The sequence below is a fragment of the Chiroxiphia lanceolata genome, chromosome 1, assembly GCF_009829145.1.
Source record: "Chiroxiphia lanceolata isolate bChiLan1 chromosome 1, bChiLan1.pri, whole genome shotgun sequence".
NCBI lineage: Eukaryota > Metazoa > Chordata > Aves > Passeriformes > Pipridae > Chiroxiphia > Chiroxiphia lanceolata.
This window is the reverse complement of record NC_045637.1, coordinates 11,841,850-11,855,859: the sequence shown is the minus strand read 5'-3', so window position 1 is coordinate 11,855,859 and position 14,010 is coordinate 11,841,850. Positions and strand designations below refer to the sequence as shown.

At 39.6% G+C, this 14,010-nt stretch overlaps 1 protein-coding gene across 5 annotated transcripts in view; it reads left to right on the top strand.

Moving 5' to 3' along the window:
* Positions 1–13,706, top strand: part of NSMCE2 (NSE2 (MMS21) homolog, SMC5-SMC6 complex SUMO ligase) — a 130,150-nt gene extending 116,444 nt beyond the window's left edge. For 4 of the 5 annotated variants that reach the window (XM_032688733.1, XM_032688725.1, XM_032688698.1 and 1 more), the window contains 3 exons: positions 9,479–9,579; positions 9,900–10,006; positions 13,290–13,706. In XM_032688733.1, the coding sequence (XP_032544624.1) occupies positions 9,479–9,579; positions 9,900–10,006; positions 13,290–13,386 (305 nt within the window). In that variant the 3' untranslated portion in view covers positions 13,387–13,706. Of the gene's footprint in view, positions 1–9,478; positions 9,580–9,899; positions 10,007–13,138; positions 13,162–13,289 lie in introns of all 5 variants that reach the window. The other variant, XM_032688708.1, reaches the window with a different exon arrangement.
* The last annotated feature ends 304 nt before the right edge of the window (positions 13,707–14,010 follow it).

Sequence of the window (14,010 nt, the reverse complement as noted above, 5' to 3'; positions counted from 1 at the left end):
TTGTTTCTTTTAGGGAACAGTTTACCAAGGATTATTACAGTGAAGATCTGCTCAGTGTGCACAGCATAGTTCATGCAGAATGTCTTAGTGCATTCACATGCAATATGTCACGCTGCCTTAACCTAAATGAAAACGTCACAGTTTTATGGTTGAGCAATGGCAGATCTGTAAGTTCCTCTCTAAAAAAAAAAAAAAAGAACAAAAAAACCCAACCAACCAACCAAAAAAACCCCCACCCCCAAACCAACAACTCAGTTTTATTTATTTTATATTAATTATATGTTGAATTCTTTTTCTTTTCTCATGTAGTTCAGCAAGGAAGCATTATTTTACAAATATGACTTACCAAAAAATGATCATGTGTTCTCTAGTGCAACTGTTTGTCTTCTCAAAATAAACAACCAGATATTGTGCAATTACTAGAAGATACTGGTTACTCTGTTATATTTTTTGCTTTTAGTGTGGAACTGATGCATTCACTAAAATGCATTTGGAAACTGTTCATAGCTTGAGTTACTCAGGGGCAAGGCAGTGTGGTCTAATGGGAAAGACAATGGTCTTGCACGCACAATGTGTTGGTGGTTCAGGACATATTCCTGACCTTGCCTCAGTTTTCCACCAATGAAATGGTCACAGTAGTATAATAAACATCTTTGTGTTTAAGAGAAGAAGGAATTGGGTGTCAGTATTTCTTCAAATGATTTGTTGCTTTAGGAAAATTCCTCTTCTAAGGAGTTTTTTGGGGCCGTAGGCTGGTGACTGAAGGCAAGAGCAGAGCAGGAGATGCTGCCCCAAACAAGTGTCTGGAGCAGGGACAGGCTCTTCTTGCCCATCCCAGGGGCCATCTCAGCAGAGGCATTCCAGGCAGTGCAAAGCTAGAGAATTCAGAATAACTGGAGTGGTAAAATTTATATGTAAAATACAGGGGGGGGGAAATTATTTCTATAGAAAAAGCTTGGAAAATGAACACAACTTCTCTCTTTATGCATCTTAATAATAAAGCTCCAAAAGGTTATGTGGAGATATATATGGTGCATCACTGCACACTCAGTTATATTCACTTGATGTTATATTTGTAAATGAGGTAAATTCATTTTGGAAGGAGGTAAGAGTTTTAGAAAGCACTCTGAAGGATTGAAATGCATCACTAAGAACAGAATTGCAAATGCTGTCTTCATTAATATTAATTTTGAAATAAAATATCTCACCTGAAAGTTTCTTTCAAGTGCTTTAACATCAGACTTTAGGGTGTGGAGAGAATAATATTTTGCTCCTACCATTTTGTTCTCACTTTTTCGTATTTGTACTCATGTCTTTATTCAAGAGTGGTATTGTATATCTGTCTTTTCCTAGTAAAGAGAGGCATATCCCTCTCTCCAGCTTCCCTTGAGTGAAAGGGGCAGTGAAGCTGGTTTTCTGTGGTATAAACGTGCCCATCCCCAAAGGTGACAGATTGCTCTTTCCTGTGTGCTCTCTGCAGTTTCAAAAAACTGCTGAGTCGGCGTCATCCTTGCCAATCACAAAATCAACCTGTTAGTGTTCAGGGATTACAGCTCCATGTCCTCCCACTGTATAGCTCATAAATATTCCCGCCTATTCCCCAACACATGACACACTCCACGCACTTATGTTCTCTGTACTCTCCTGGCACCAGGGCACATTGTTTTAAGGTGTTTCTTGAGGTGTTTTCAGCAGAGTTGTTAGGATAGGAAAACAATGAAGTCTCTGTCAAAAGGTCTTGTAAGGAGAATGTCAAGAGGCAGATTGAAATGATAATCTGAATTATAATTTTTTAGAGGTATGATCATTTGGGGTTGCTAGGGGCTTTTCTGCTCACTGGTTCCATGGCAGTCTGTTGGATGGACTGCTACGGACCAACATTACCTCGTCCATTTGCCCGATCACTGCTCTTTTTGGTTTCTGTCCCTCTGTTACCCCACAACAGTTCTGTCCAGGAGTGTTTTCTAGCAGAAGCTTGTTCCACCTGAAAATCTGTCACCAGTTCACCATTTCAGAAATGAATGACTACAAGAATGCACAAATGACATAGCAAAATGGGCATAGAGACTCCCACCCGTAGAGGTGATGTTACCTTTTGTTAGGTACGTGATGTTACATGATGTTACCTTTTGTTCAGAGATGTCATAGACATGATTTCATCTTGTAGAGAATACTTAGTGGACTGTTCTGAGAAAATTTGAGTGAAATTTACAGAACAGACCATCCAAGGACTGCTAGGGATTCGTGCATAAACAGATGTGGCTCCAAACTGTTGTCAGTACTGACAGCTGTCCTCTCACTCCTCCTGCCCAGGATTAACAGTGCCTTCCTCTAGTCCAGTGTGGAAGTGGATTAGGCTAAACAGCCAAAAGGCACTCCTAGTGCAGAACAGGAGCATCCACGTACTGAGTTAATGCCAAGTAGTTAATGCATTCTGCATTCACACCCTCGCTTATTTTGCAACAGCTTCTCTGTGTAGGCAAGCCCTGCATGTTCATGTCATTTGATGGTTAGAATTGCATCAGTGACATTCCAGATTCTGACCACAATGTTAGTAATGGAAAGTGGTTCATCTTCTAATGAAATGGTACGCTTTTTTTTTCCTGGTTGCATCTTTTGCAACTTTTTCTTTCATGTGCCTAGAGTGAATTTCTTCATTTTTTAAATGTGTGTGATATTCTTCTCATCTCTTATACATGAAATGATGCTCTCCAAGCATGGAAATTGCCTTTATACATCCTACTGCATGAAGCAGTGATTGCTCAGCCTTTTTTCTTCTGAAGAGCAGGAGAAAGCCCAAGTAATAAAAATGCTCTTTACATATATTTGCAATTTAGTAGCTTGTGTCTGATATATTTTTTCCTCATAAGATATTCCAGTTTTCGTGTTGCTTTGCTCGTGTCATCCCTAACACTTTTGCTCCATTGTCACTCTGACCTAGAGTTTCCTGGTCATTTAAACAGTCTGTTTATCAGTTCAGTTTATTTTCAGCAAGTCTTTGGTGCTTCACTTGCTTCTTAAGTTTACATGCCATGATGGGCTATGGTAGTTAGGATGGCAGAATATGGCCACCTTAGATTTTCAGAAATGGTGGCTTCTCTGAGCTTACCGATGACCCACCATGACATATGTTTAGGTAATCTTCATCTCCCCCAAGAGCTTCTTCAGATCTAGCCCAGGCTGCAGCTATGAGGAAACTGCAGTTTGAAATGTCATCCATGGGCTTTGAAGTGTGGATTTCTCATGTGTCTTTGCAATAACAGAGGAGCAAGAAAGCTCCCTCTATGTTTGCCTACCAAACTGTTTTGAGTTGTGTGGTTTATAATCAAAGATATTCTTTCTGTTCACATTTCTAGATACAGCTCCCACTGCACAACAGTCAGAATTTCCCATAATCTAAAGGCACAGTTGATGTCTTATGTCTCACTTTGAATAGTGAGTTGAAGGTTTTGCAGGGTACCTCTGGAGTTTGTTTTGTTGGAGTTTTTTCCCTCTAGGATTTGTAATCACATTTTATTTATTAATACATTAAACAGTAAATTGTATCTAGCTGCAACTGTCTTTCCATTTCCTTCATTTACATTTTTGTAATGAGTGTCCCATAACATTTCCACCAAATCAATTTCTCTTCATTGTAAAGTCATTCTGGAAAACTAGCATCAAGCAGCTCTAGCCATTAGTGAAAGAATAAAATGGGAACAGTATTGCCATTTAGAATAGTGTATTTTAAAAGACCTGTGGCTTAGTGGGACAAAATACTGTAAAATATGCAAGTGCTGTGAATTTGATGACATTAAAGGGGTTTTTAGAGGATTGTTGCTCAGTGGAAAGGAGACTATCCTTTCCTTCCCCACCATTATGTAAAGGAACTAGCAATTTGCTAATTTGTTCATCTAATTTCTTTTTCACATTCCAGGAAAATAAGAATGGTTTATATTTACAGGAATGCAATTTTATTTTGGATTGACCAAATGCATATCTATACTTTTAACACAAGAGTCTGTAAAACAGGGCACATACAAGGCACTTGGCAGTAAATTACCAGCCAGTCACTTGGCCTGGGCAGGAACAAGTAAATTTGCAATTGCAATCTAGAGCAACATGTTAGAGGCCACCTTCCTTAGATCAACTTTGTATTGCAACACCAGCAAGTAATCAAATTGTAATGTACTTCAATGCAAAGCCTAGTTTGGCTTGGTTGGCAAATTAAACTATCGGATGCCTCTGGCAAAAGCAGAAAGCCTTTGAACTGTTTGACTGCAGCTGTAGCTTGCACATCTTATTTTCCCTCTTAAAAATCAAATTAAACTGTAACCTGCAGCTTCTGCAGTAATTTTCAAGGAAAATTAAGCTGTTGCTAACCTTTCTAGCAAAGATAACTGTCTCTAATCAAGCTGAAAGGTCCAGGCCGAAATTCCCCTCTCTAGATTTAGACAAATTCATTGAAGGAAAACTCCAGGGCTTATTAAAGGCAAAGATATTACCTCTGACTCAGGAAGTCCTTGGCCACAAATTGCTAGAAACTGGAAGGGTTTGCCGAGAAGGTATTCTGTGCTTCCCCTCTTCTTTAACTTCTCCTGCAGCAGTCACTGCAGATCCATCCCACGGGAAGGACACTGGACAGTTGTTGTGGTCTGCTTCTCTGGATCTGAAGACTGACTCAAATTCAGAGCAGTAATGGGCATGCTGACCTACTTTTAAGCATTGCCCAGAGTGGTCTTGGCAGTGTCAGATCCTTCCTTCGGATTTGTCCCTAGCCCTTCCTCACCCCAGATGCCTTCTGACTCTCAGAGAACAACTCTTGGATGTCATGATGTCCTTCACCTCCCCCACCTTCCATTTTTTTCTGTGCCCTGCTGGCAGGAACATTTGGCATTTGACTTGCCCTCATAACATTCATGTTTTTCTTGGAGCTCTCTGAGATAGGATTTTTCCCAGCCTGGATGAGTTGCTGTTATTTCTATGGAGTCAGTAGTACAATAGACCCTAGTGGGAGCCAAGGCCTTGTCTGTCTGATGGCTCAGGCTTACAAAGAGTCAGTCCCGCATGCTTAACGTTACCTTTTGATTTCCAGGATTAGTGTCTGACTGGTGGCAGGTGAGAAGGCAGAACAGCCCAGCACGAAAGGAAAGAAATCAATTAAGTTTACACTGCAATATGTGTTCACTGAGGTCCCGGTTAGAGAAACAGGAACGCAGAAGAGGGCATTGCTGGCACTGGAAGCAGTGAGCAGACAGCAGTCTTCTGCTCATAGAATTAACAATGCCAACGGAGAGGATCTTCCCTCTCATGTTTTTTTAACATGTATGCTATCCATGCTTAATATAAGTCACAATCTAGCAGTTAATGTCTCTGCACTGTGGTTTTCTTATTTTTAAAGTTGGCTTAAAAGTTCTCAGTTTCTCTAAGCAGAGTAGGTAAAAACTGAGCTAAGGCATATTAGTCACAATATTATCAGGAGATGAAAGTGATAGAGATATAAAGTACTACCAGCTTTTAATTAAAATTGAATAAGTAAAAAAACAGTTGGCAGTTGCAGAATTCATTATGATGTGTTGCCAAAAATAGATACCTTTATGAGAATGCAGTTTTATTACAACAGTGGGCATTAATCAGCTGTAAACATCTTGCTGAGATAGCCAGATAGAAAATGTTACTAATACTCACAGCTTGTCTCAGTTGGCTGGAATGGAAAACTAGAAACTGTTAAGACACTTAAAATGTGATCTCTGACTACCAAAATAGAGGTATGCACTTCTGTTACTTAAGGCAACATCTGAATTTCAGGAACAATAATAGTGTTTTCTGTATCTGGTTTAAATTTGCAAGGAAAACTCAATTTTACCAAAATGTAACCTGGCTTAGCTGAAGTATGCATGACCCCGTGTTTTTATTTCTTCTTTCTGTAGAATAGTCAGACTTGCAATTTAGATCCTCCAAACTTTCATACATTTCATTTGGTAAAAAATGCCTTTGCTCTTAATGAAAACATCTTCCAATATGAGTTTACATGTACAGATCTACAGTTTAGAGCATCTTACTGACCAGTTTGGGATGTATGTTTGCATCTTGTGTAATCTCTGCAAAATTTACTGTCACTGTAAAAGTTACTCTCCTCTCTCCTCCTGTAATGTAGAACATCAAGCAATAACAACAAATCTGTGGGTGGTTTATCTGATTTTATGCTAATTTGCTGTTGACATGCTTGAGGTATCACTTGCATCATCCCAGTCTTGCATATTTATTATTAAAAATATTAGCTGCTTATGAAAAGGAAATATTTTAAATAATGATTCATTTGTGCTGTGATCACCTCTTGAAACCAGGGCCCCATTCTGGTAGACTGTATACAAAATCATTGCAAATGAAGTGCAACCTGAAGTGTTTCAGATAAGCTTGCAACAAGAGGGCAATTTGAATCCAGGAAGATTAATATACCCCACCTACAAGGAGCAGGTCTCAACTCATGGAATTTCAACCATTAAACATGAGCCTTCTAAATCACCTCCAAAGCCAGTATGGGAAAGAAGTTACCGCAGCCTGTGATTTAGCTCACATAATTTAAAGACCTGAAGCCTTCATGGGAGGCTTAAGCACCAGTATGTAAGCTTGAGCTTATATTTTCAAACTTGGAGGCTTCACCATAGCCTCCTAAATTCTTGCGTCGGTACCTAAGTGAGCATACACAGAAGTGATGAGGGAAGTGGTGACTCCTTAGCAGTCAGAAGGTGCTGCACAAGGTGAATACTCTTCCTGAAAAAGCCACTTACATGCCTAACTTATAGGGCTGAGCTTTAGAAGTAAAGTCACAGGCACGAACCCCACACTTTAAAACTTCGCCCACCTTCCTTGGGATCTAAATATTGGTAAATAAATTATCCTTTGTAAGCAGTCCCCTGCCCTAGATCTTGCTAGTGCTGATGCTTTCTAACATCACTGATTGACACAGTGCCCTGATACACTGGAACTACATGCCAAGTTCATGGGCTGAAACAAAGTACAACATAGAAAAATGAGTTTTGAGATGTTTTCCACAGGAAAGATTAGAGCTGCAGTATGCCAAAATTTGCAGATATGTGGACTTAAGGAAATTCTGAATCTGTTGTTCTTTGTTGGCATTACTCATAGAAAAAAAATCAGCATGATATTTAAAGCATCCCATGCCAAAGCTGGTACCTTCCAATATCTGCAGTATTTCTTAGCCTTGCTGTCTCAGGGGGATTTCACCCATTGCTTTTTATTTCAAAACCTTCATTAAAAAAACCCACTTTTTCCATCCAAAAGCTGTATTTACTTCAAATATTATGTCTTTATGGTAGAATAAACCTTATATATGGGCAATCTAAGATTAACATGTGACAGAGGTTTTTTTCTGAAAACTGGTGACTGCCGCAATTCTATTTCTGGTGTCCATACCATTGCAGTTTTGGTATTTAATGTTAAATTATGCCCACTTTTTCCTTCTGATTTGCAAGTGCTTGCCTTTGTTAATGGGTCAGAAGGTATGTTAATATTCTTGGAGATTAAAGCCTTGAAATTATTATTGACATTAGACATTTGAGCTCCTTTTCCCCCAGAATCCACACCCTGTTGATTGAATGAGGCCTTAGTAACATACACAGAAATATCCATGATGCTTGCCTGAATATTCCCTTGTTATTTACAGAAGTAGAATCATAGAATTATAGAGTGGTTCAGGTTGGAAGGGACCTTAAAGATCATCTACTTCCAACCCCAACACCTGGGGTCAGAGTACCTGGGTCAGAAACATTCCAGAATGCTTTGAATATTGGAAAGGAAAGAAGGGCAAGCTCTGTTTAGGAGGAAGGAAAAATATGGAAATAGACCTGGCATACTGAGAGGTGCTGTGGTGGAGCGATGGCTGCAACACCAATGCTCAGAGTACCTCAGCTAGAGCTGTGCTGGCTCACAGGGCAGTGTGCTCAGTCCAGAACTGGGTGTGAGAGATTTTGGTTGCTCCACAAGTGGTGTCTGCTGTTATCATCCGGAAGGTGATGGTATTAGACAGGCATGCAGGACTGACCATAAGTTAGGAAACACTGATCCTTAATAGCTGTGGAAGGCTGAATGCCAGGGATGCAAAGATGCAAAGATTGGCTGATAGTGTGCAAAAGCAGCACAGGGAACCCAGACTGAGATGCTGTAGAAGGCAAATCATCAACTCTAAACCCTCCATTTTCATTTGTGTTTCTCACTCCTCCCTTGGCAGTCAAAGCCAACACAGACCACTGAAGGATGTCATTCTCTCCGAACTCTATGTTGCTACATTACAAACTAGCTTGTGCAGCCAGAGAGAAAAATGTTCTCTTACCTTGGGACACCTTGAGGACTGCACCCCAGGGCACTGCTGCAAAAACATTGCAGAACTGCCCCAAAGGAATGGAAAGCTATGGCAGGTGTTAAGTTTGCTGTTTATTACCAGATAAGATTCAAAGAAAAACAAATACATTCAACTAAAAGCCTAGATTTAAAATAACAGAGCGAAGTTAGAATATAAACCAATATGTATACATTTCATTAAGGTTATGCTTAGCTATATCTGTATCTATATATCTATCTTCCAAGTAGATATATATCTCCTCCTTATCTGCTCTTGTGTCTCAGCTTTTGACTCTGGCTGATAAGTTTCTGCATGGAATGCTGGACTGGTGTGCCCCTGGGTACACAGAGTTGCTTACACCTTGCTTTCTTCTTCTGGAAAAGGTGGGGACCTGCATCTCCTCTAGCTCAAGGTGTATTTATTCTTCTTTGTCTGCGCTTCATTCCCTGGCATTGGGCCATCGAGTGTTTTCTGGGAGATGTCAGTATTTCATTCTGCCCCTCCCCCTTAAGGTTGCTTCAATAACATTTCTCTTGTCCATAACACTTTTTAGCTTTTGTTTTTCACTAATTATAGTCTCATTAAAATAGAGCGGCATCACTTACAAAATGATGTGTTATGATAAATAGTACAAATTCCTTTTAAAGTATAAACAATATAAACAGGCTATATAGTGTATATGTATAGTATATGACACTCAAACACAAACTGATATTGAGGGTAGATCTGCCAGATCTCCTCCACTTCATCCTTTCTTAGATTTTGGGGACTCATCTGTGTGTTACTGGGTTTTGGTAAACTTGAACAGTGAACACCAAAGGCTTTGCACATCTTCAGGACAGCTTGCTCTCCTTCCCAGCCCTCCTTTCTAGCATTGGCTGTAAATAACCACACACACACACACACACGCACACACACAAAAGTGGTTACCATCTAAAAATCCACATTTTTTAAAATACATTATAATACAGTATTTCTTGCAGTGTCTTGTTCGTGGAGTGGTGCAGAAATACGTTGTGAAATCTTAGATATCACTGTGGGATAGAGCTTGGCAAATGTTGGATTTTATATGTTTATTTTAAGTATTGACTATCTTTATTAAATACTAAATAATTTTTTTCTTGTTTCCCATTCTAGTTCGTCAGATATCAGATGATGATGATGAGACCATTGAACAAATCGATGAAGATATAGCTGTGACTCGGAGTCAGATGAACTTTATTTGTCCCATTACACAGGTAATGCTATCAGTGCTACAAAAATTGACTGGGAAATAGTTATTTCATATTCTGCATTGGTTGGTTTATTAAAAATCTGCAGTATCTGTTAAAAAACAGGCAGTATAAATTAGAAGTGTTATCAGAGAAGAACAACATTGCTTGGGAAAAAAACCCAGTAAGTAGGAATGCAGTTTACCAAGCAGGGCCTGATCCTGTAATTTGACTGGAATGCCATGTATGAATGGCAAACACACTTCCTGCTGTTTTACATAAAATCTCATAAGAAGCATTTTCATGGGCATTATCAGTTCCTTTAAATAAAACTTTATTGATTACAGATGGAAATGAGGAGGCCGGTGCGAAACAAGGTCTGTGGACATACTTATGAAGAAGAGGCCATTGTAGAAATTATCCAGTCTCGAAAGCAGAGAAAGAAAAAAGTCCGGTAAGCTAAAAAGAATGTGTGGAAAAGCTATTTGCTTTGCTGTGTAAGTGGAATTTTACTCCACTTGTTCTAGGAAATGTATGTGGATTGGCAAGGCTGCAGGAAGTAATACCTCAGCGTCTGCCCGTCGCAGTCTTCTCATCAGTACTGTACACGTGAAAGAGCTTTTCTTTTTAATGAAAACAATGTGTAAGAAAATATTCAGAAATTGTGTGGGGAAGTTACAGCTATTTGTGGTACTTGAACAACAGAAATAAAGAGATTTCATATAGCCATGAACAAAAAAGAGAACCTTCAGCTTCCTAAAATTTAGTTGCTGATTTTGTTCCCACTGCTTATGTAGCAAGTCCTGAAAATATTGAAAGCAAACAAAACAAAAATCTTCTCTGTGCACCCTCTTTTGCAGTTATATTCCAATACAACCGAGAAATATTAAAACACTTAAGTGAATGTTAAAGTCAGAAATATTAAACCACGGCATTTTAGGTAGTACAGAATTTAAGAATGATCAGACAGCGCAGTACAGATTGTGCAGTTCCTGCTATGATGCAGTTAAACAATTCTTTCTTTATATCATCAAAGCAGCCTGTCACTTTCCACATGGGACATAATTTTTTGAGTGAAAAGATGTAACAGTTGAACTTTTCAACCTCAAATTCTCCCCGGTAAGTTTAAAAACCAGGATGATTTGACTTAAGGAAAAAAAAATAAAAGAAAAAAAAGAAAACAAAAGTGTCTCAGACACTGTTTAGAGCACGTTGAGAGGACATATCATTTCATCATTGATTTCACATTTGTTTTTACACCCTTTATGCTAGAGCTTCATGCTTTGGGACTGATGACGTCGTAGAAACTTACCAGTTGTGGACTTTTAAATAAATGTGGAGTTTTCAGATGCTCAGGTTAAGGTCTCACAGGGACCAACAACTTGATTTCCCCAGAGATAATGCCACAGGCAGCTTATGTCCTCCATCCATTGCTCTGGCATTCATTTCTATTGGACTCTATAGAGTCCTCCATGGGGGTTACAAAGGTGGAGCGGAGTTTTTTATTCTGCACTCCTTCCCTGCTGTAGGAAAGCCCTGCTATAAAATCAAGCATCAGTTGGGATGTCCAGCCACTACCTTAGTGTCAAGACAGCTTCAAGTACCTTGCCTGTGTTATGAGGTCTAGGGGAAAAAAGTAGAATGGGTGCAGTATCCTGGGAATAACAACAAAACCAGCAACACGGATGGACAGAAACTTGGCTGGAAAAATGAACAGGAGTGGGGAAACAACTCACAAGTTGGAGAGACGAAAGTGAGTGTTCTGGAGGATAGGGAGAATCTAGGAAGCGTGTGCTCAACAGCCCAAAACCATGACAAAAATACCTTCTGTGATACAGAACTGAATTTAGGTGTTCATATCTAAATATTTCCCTGTGTTGTTAAATCCATCAGGAGAACGTCATGGTAGGAGAGATTGCTGTACTGCATCACAAGTTTCAGCGCTGCTGAAAAACAAATGGGGTCACATGACTGAATTTTATTTTACCTTTTAAGAAATAAAAGACTAGAGAAATTTCTAGAGTTAAAAAAATCATGTAAGCTGTACAACATCTAGCTTTAAAAGCTACCTTATACCTAAATGGAAGTTATTTGTGCAGTCTGAATACTGGCTTTTAGCTTGCAGCCTTACCACTTTTACAGCAGTTATTCCAGCGTTCTAGAAAAGCACACACACAGCAATACCACAGCTTCACTGTAATGAAATTAAGAAGGACTACTTGGTTTTCTCTGCCCAGTCTCACCGACCTGCTGTAATTTTAAATTTTTTTTTTTTTTCTCATGAAAATGCAGTCACTTTTAAAAAAACATCATCTGCTGTGGTGGGAAGGCAGGCCAGCAGGTGCAACAAGTTCCCCATTTGAGTACTCCCTTCTCATGGTGTTGTTACTTGGCTGCGCTCCTGCCAACAACACTCATGTGGAAGCAGGTGTCCTGATAGAGCAGAGCATGGTTACAGGGATCCTCGCTACCCTGACTCTGAAGTCAAATCTGTTGCTCACTCTGGAGACACAGAGTGGCTGTTTCCTCACACGTACTTTCCAGTTTGAATCCACAGGATCCTTCAGTGCCCTTGGCAGTGCAGTAGCTGCATGTCAGCCCTGCAGCTGGTGTACACACAGCCACTGGTGCTGTGCTGATAGACTTGTCATACACTCCTTTAGGCAACTCTTACGTCTCTCAGTTTGCTTAGTATTTTCCACTGCCTGGAAGGACATGCTAATACTTCATGCTTACAGGAAGTGTGGGAAGCTTTCTGAGCACTTGTTATTCATTAATCTGGCAAGCTATGGCTGTATTAAGGTGATAAATGGGAAAACTGAGGCACAGAGCAATGAAATGACTGGTCTATGACAAACACAGTAAGCTGTGGACAAATCTGGAGTAAAAGTTACGAGTACTGAGTGTAAATAAGTTCAGCACCTTAGATAAAAGCTACTCTTAAGAGAGGAAAAATTCAGGAAAAGTGTTACTTATGACTAGAGGTTCCATCTGTGCGTGTTTGGGCCACTGCCAAAGGAAAATGACCTTTGGTCCCCGAATATCTTTTACCTTGCTTTCTTTATCTGGCTGTTTCAAGTAGTTGTAAGACATTCTGTATTTGATTATCATCTAGAGGCTGTTAATTTGACCCCATTTCTCCTTTCTGAGCTTTCACAGTTCCTAAAAGGTCAGGTTGATCTTTATACCAACTAGATAGTCCACTAATTCACCAGTCAGTCTTTGCAAGTGTCATTCTCTTTATCTGTTTTACTAAAAATAATTCCCCTATTTATCTGTTAGTGAAGATTATACTTCTCCACTGCAGATTAGTAAGGTAAGAGGTAGTTACCTGGAGCTTGTAGAGGACTGCGAAGAGAGAAAGCAACACACAAAGGTGTCCATGCAATGCTGATGTCATTGCTGAAACAAGCAGCTTGTGTACATGAAGCAAGAGAGTGATCTACAGGTGAGAGGTTCCATCTCTCACTGTGCTCCCTCCTTCCTTCCTCCCTCTCTCCCTTCCTTCCTTCCTGCCTTCCTCCCTCCCTTCCTGCCTTCCGGTGATGATTCCCTCCAGTTTAGATAGATTTATTTTTTCCCACAGAGAGCTGGTGAAGAGGAAAAGAGGTAAGGAGGAAATGATGGAGAGAGTGAATCTCAGATAAATACAAAAACTAGCAGATGTTATGCGAAAGCCTGTATCTGACAAATACAATTCTTCCGATTTAATGGAGTCTCTCTTTTCTTTTTAACAGATGCCCTAAAATGGGCTGTAGCCATGATGATGTAAAAAGATCAGATCTTGTGCCAGATGAAGCACTAAAAAGAGTGATTGACAGTCAGAATAAATAAAGCTGGTCAACATTGGATGAGTGAGCTGGATACGCTACTACCACAAAGAAAATTTGTTATTGGAGGTCTTGTGAGATAAGCTGCTGATTATATGTAGGTTGTGAGACTGATTGTTATTTTTTAAGTGTTAAGTGTTTAATTTATAGGCAAATCATTGTTAAGTGTTTCATTTATAGGCAAAGTTGAAGGCCTCAACTCTAACTGAAAGCATTTTTTGAATGAATGAATGTAAGGAATTCCATTTTGTTTGGGGTATTTTGACCTTCCTGAATTTCTAAACACTTGCATTTTATAAATAAAACATGCTTTGCAGCATTTAACCTTCCTTGTCCGTGTACTAGTTTTTTCAGCATATTAGAGATGCAGATTCTGCCAGCATGTAACAGTGAGTGTTTTGCTCTGTGTTGCAGATAGTTTTGTTACTGTCTCTGTAACTGGGAATACTTGGAGTAGGGCACTCTGACCAAGGATTCACCCTGCTTGGGAGCACGCCCATGTTTTAATAGAAACCTCAGGAAACCTTAATAGAGATAAATTTTCAGAAAATGTTGCACATCTGTACCTTGTGTGTGGACACAGAAAACTGCCACTCAGCTTTGAGGATCTTGGCCTTGTTCTTATAAT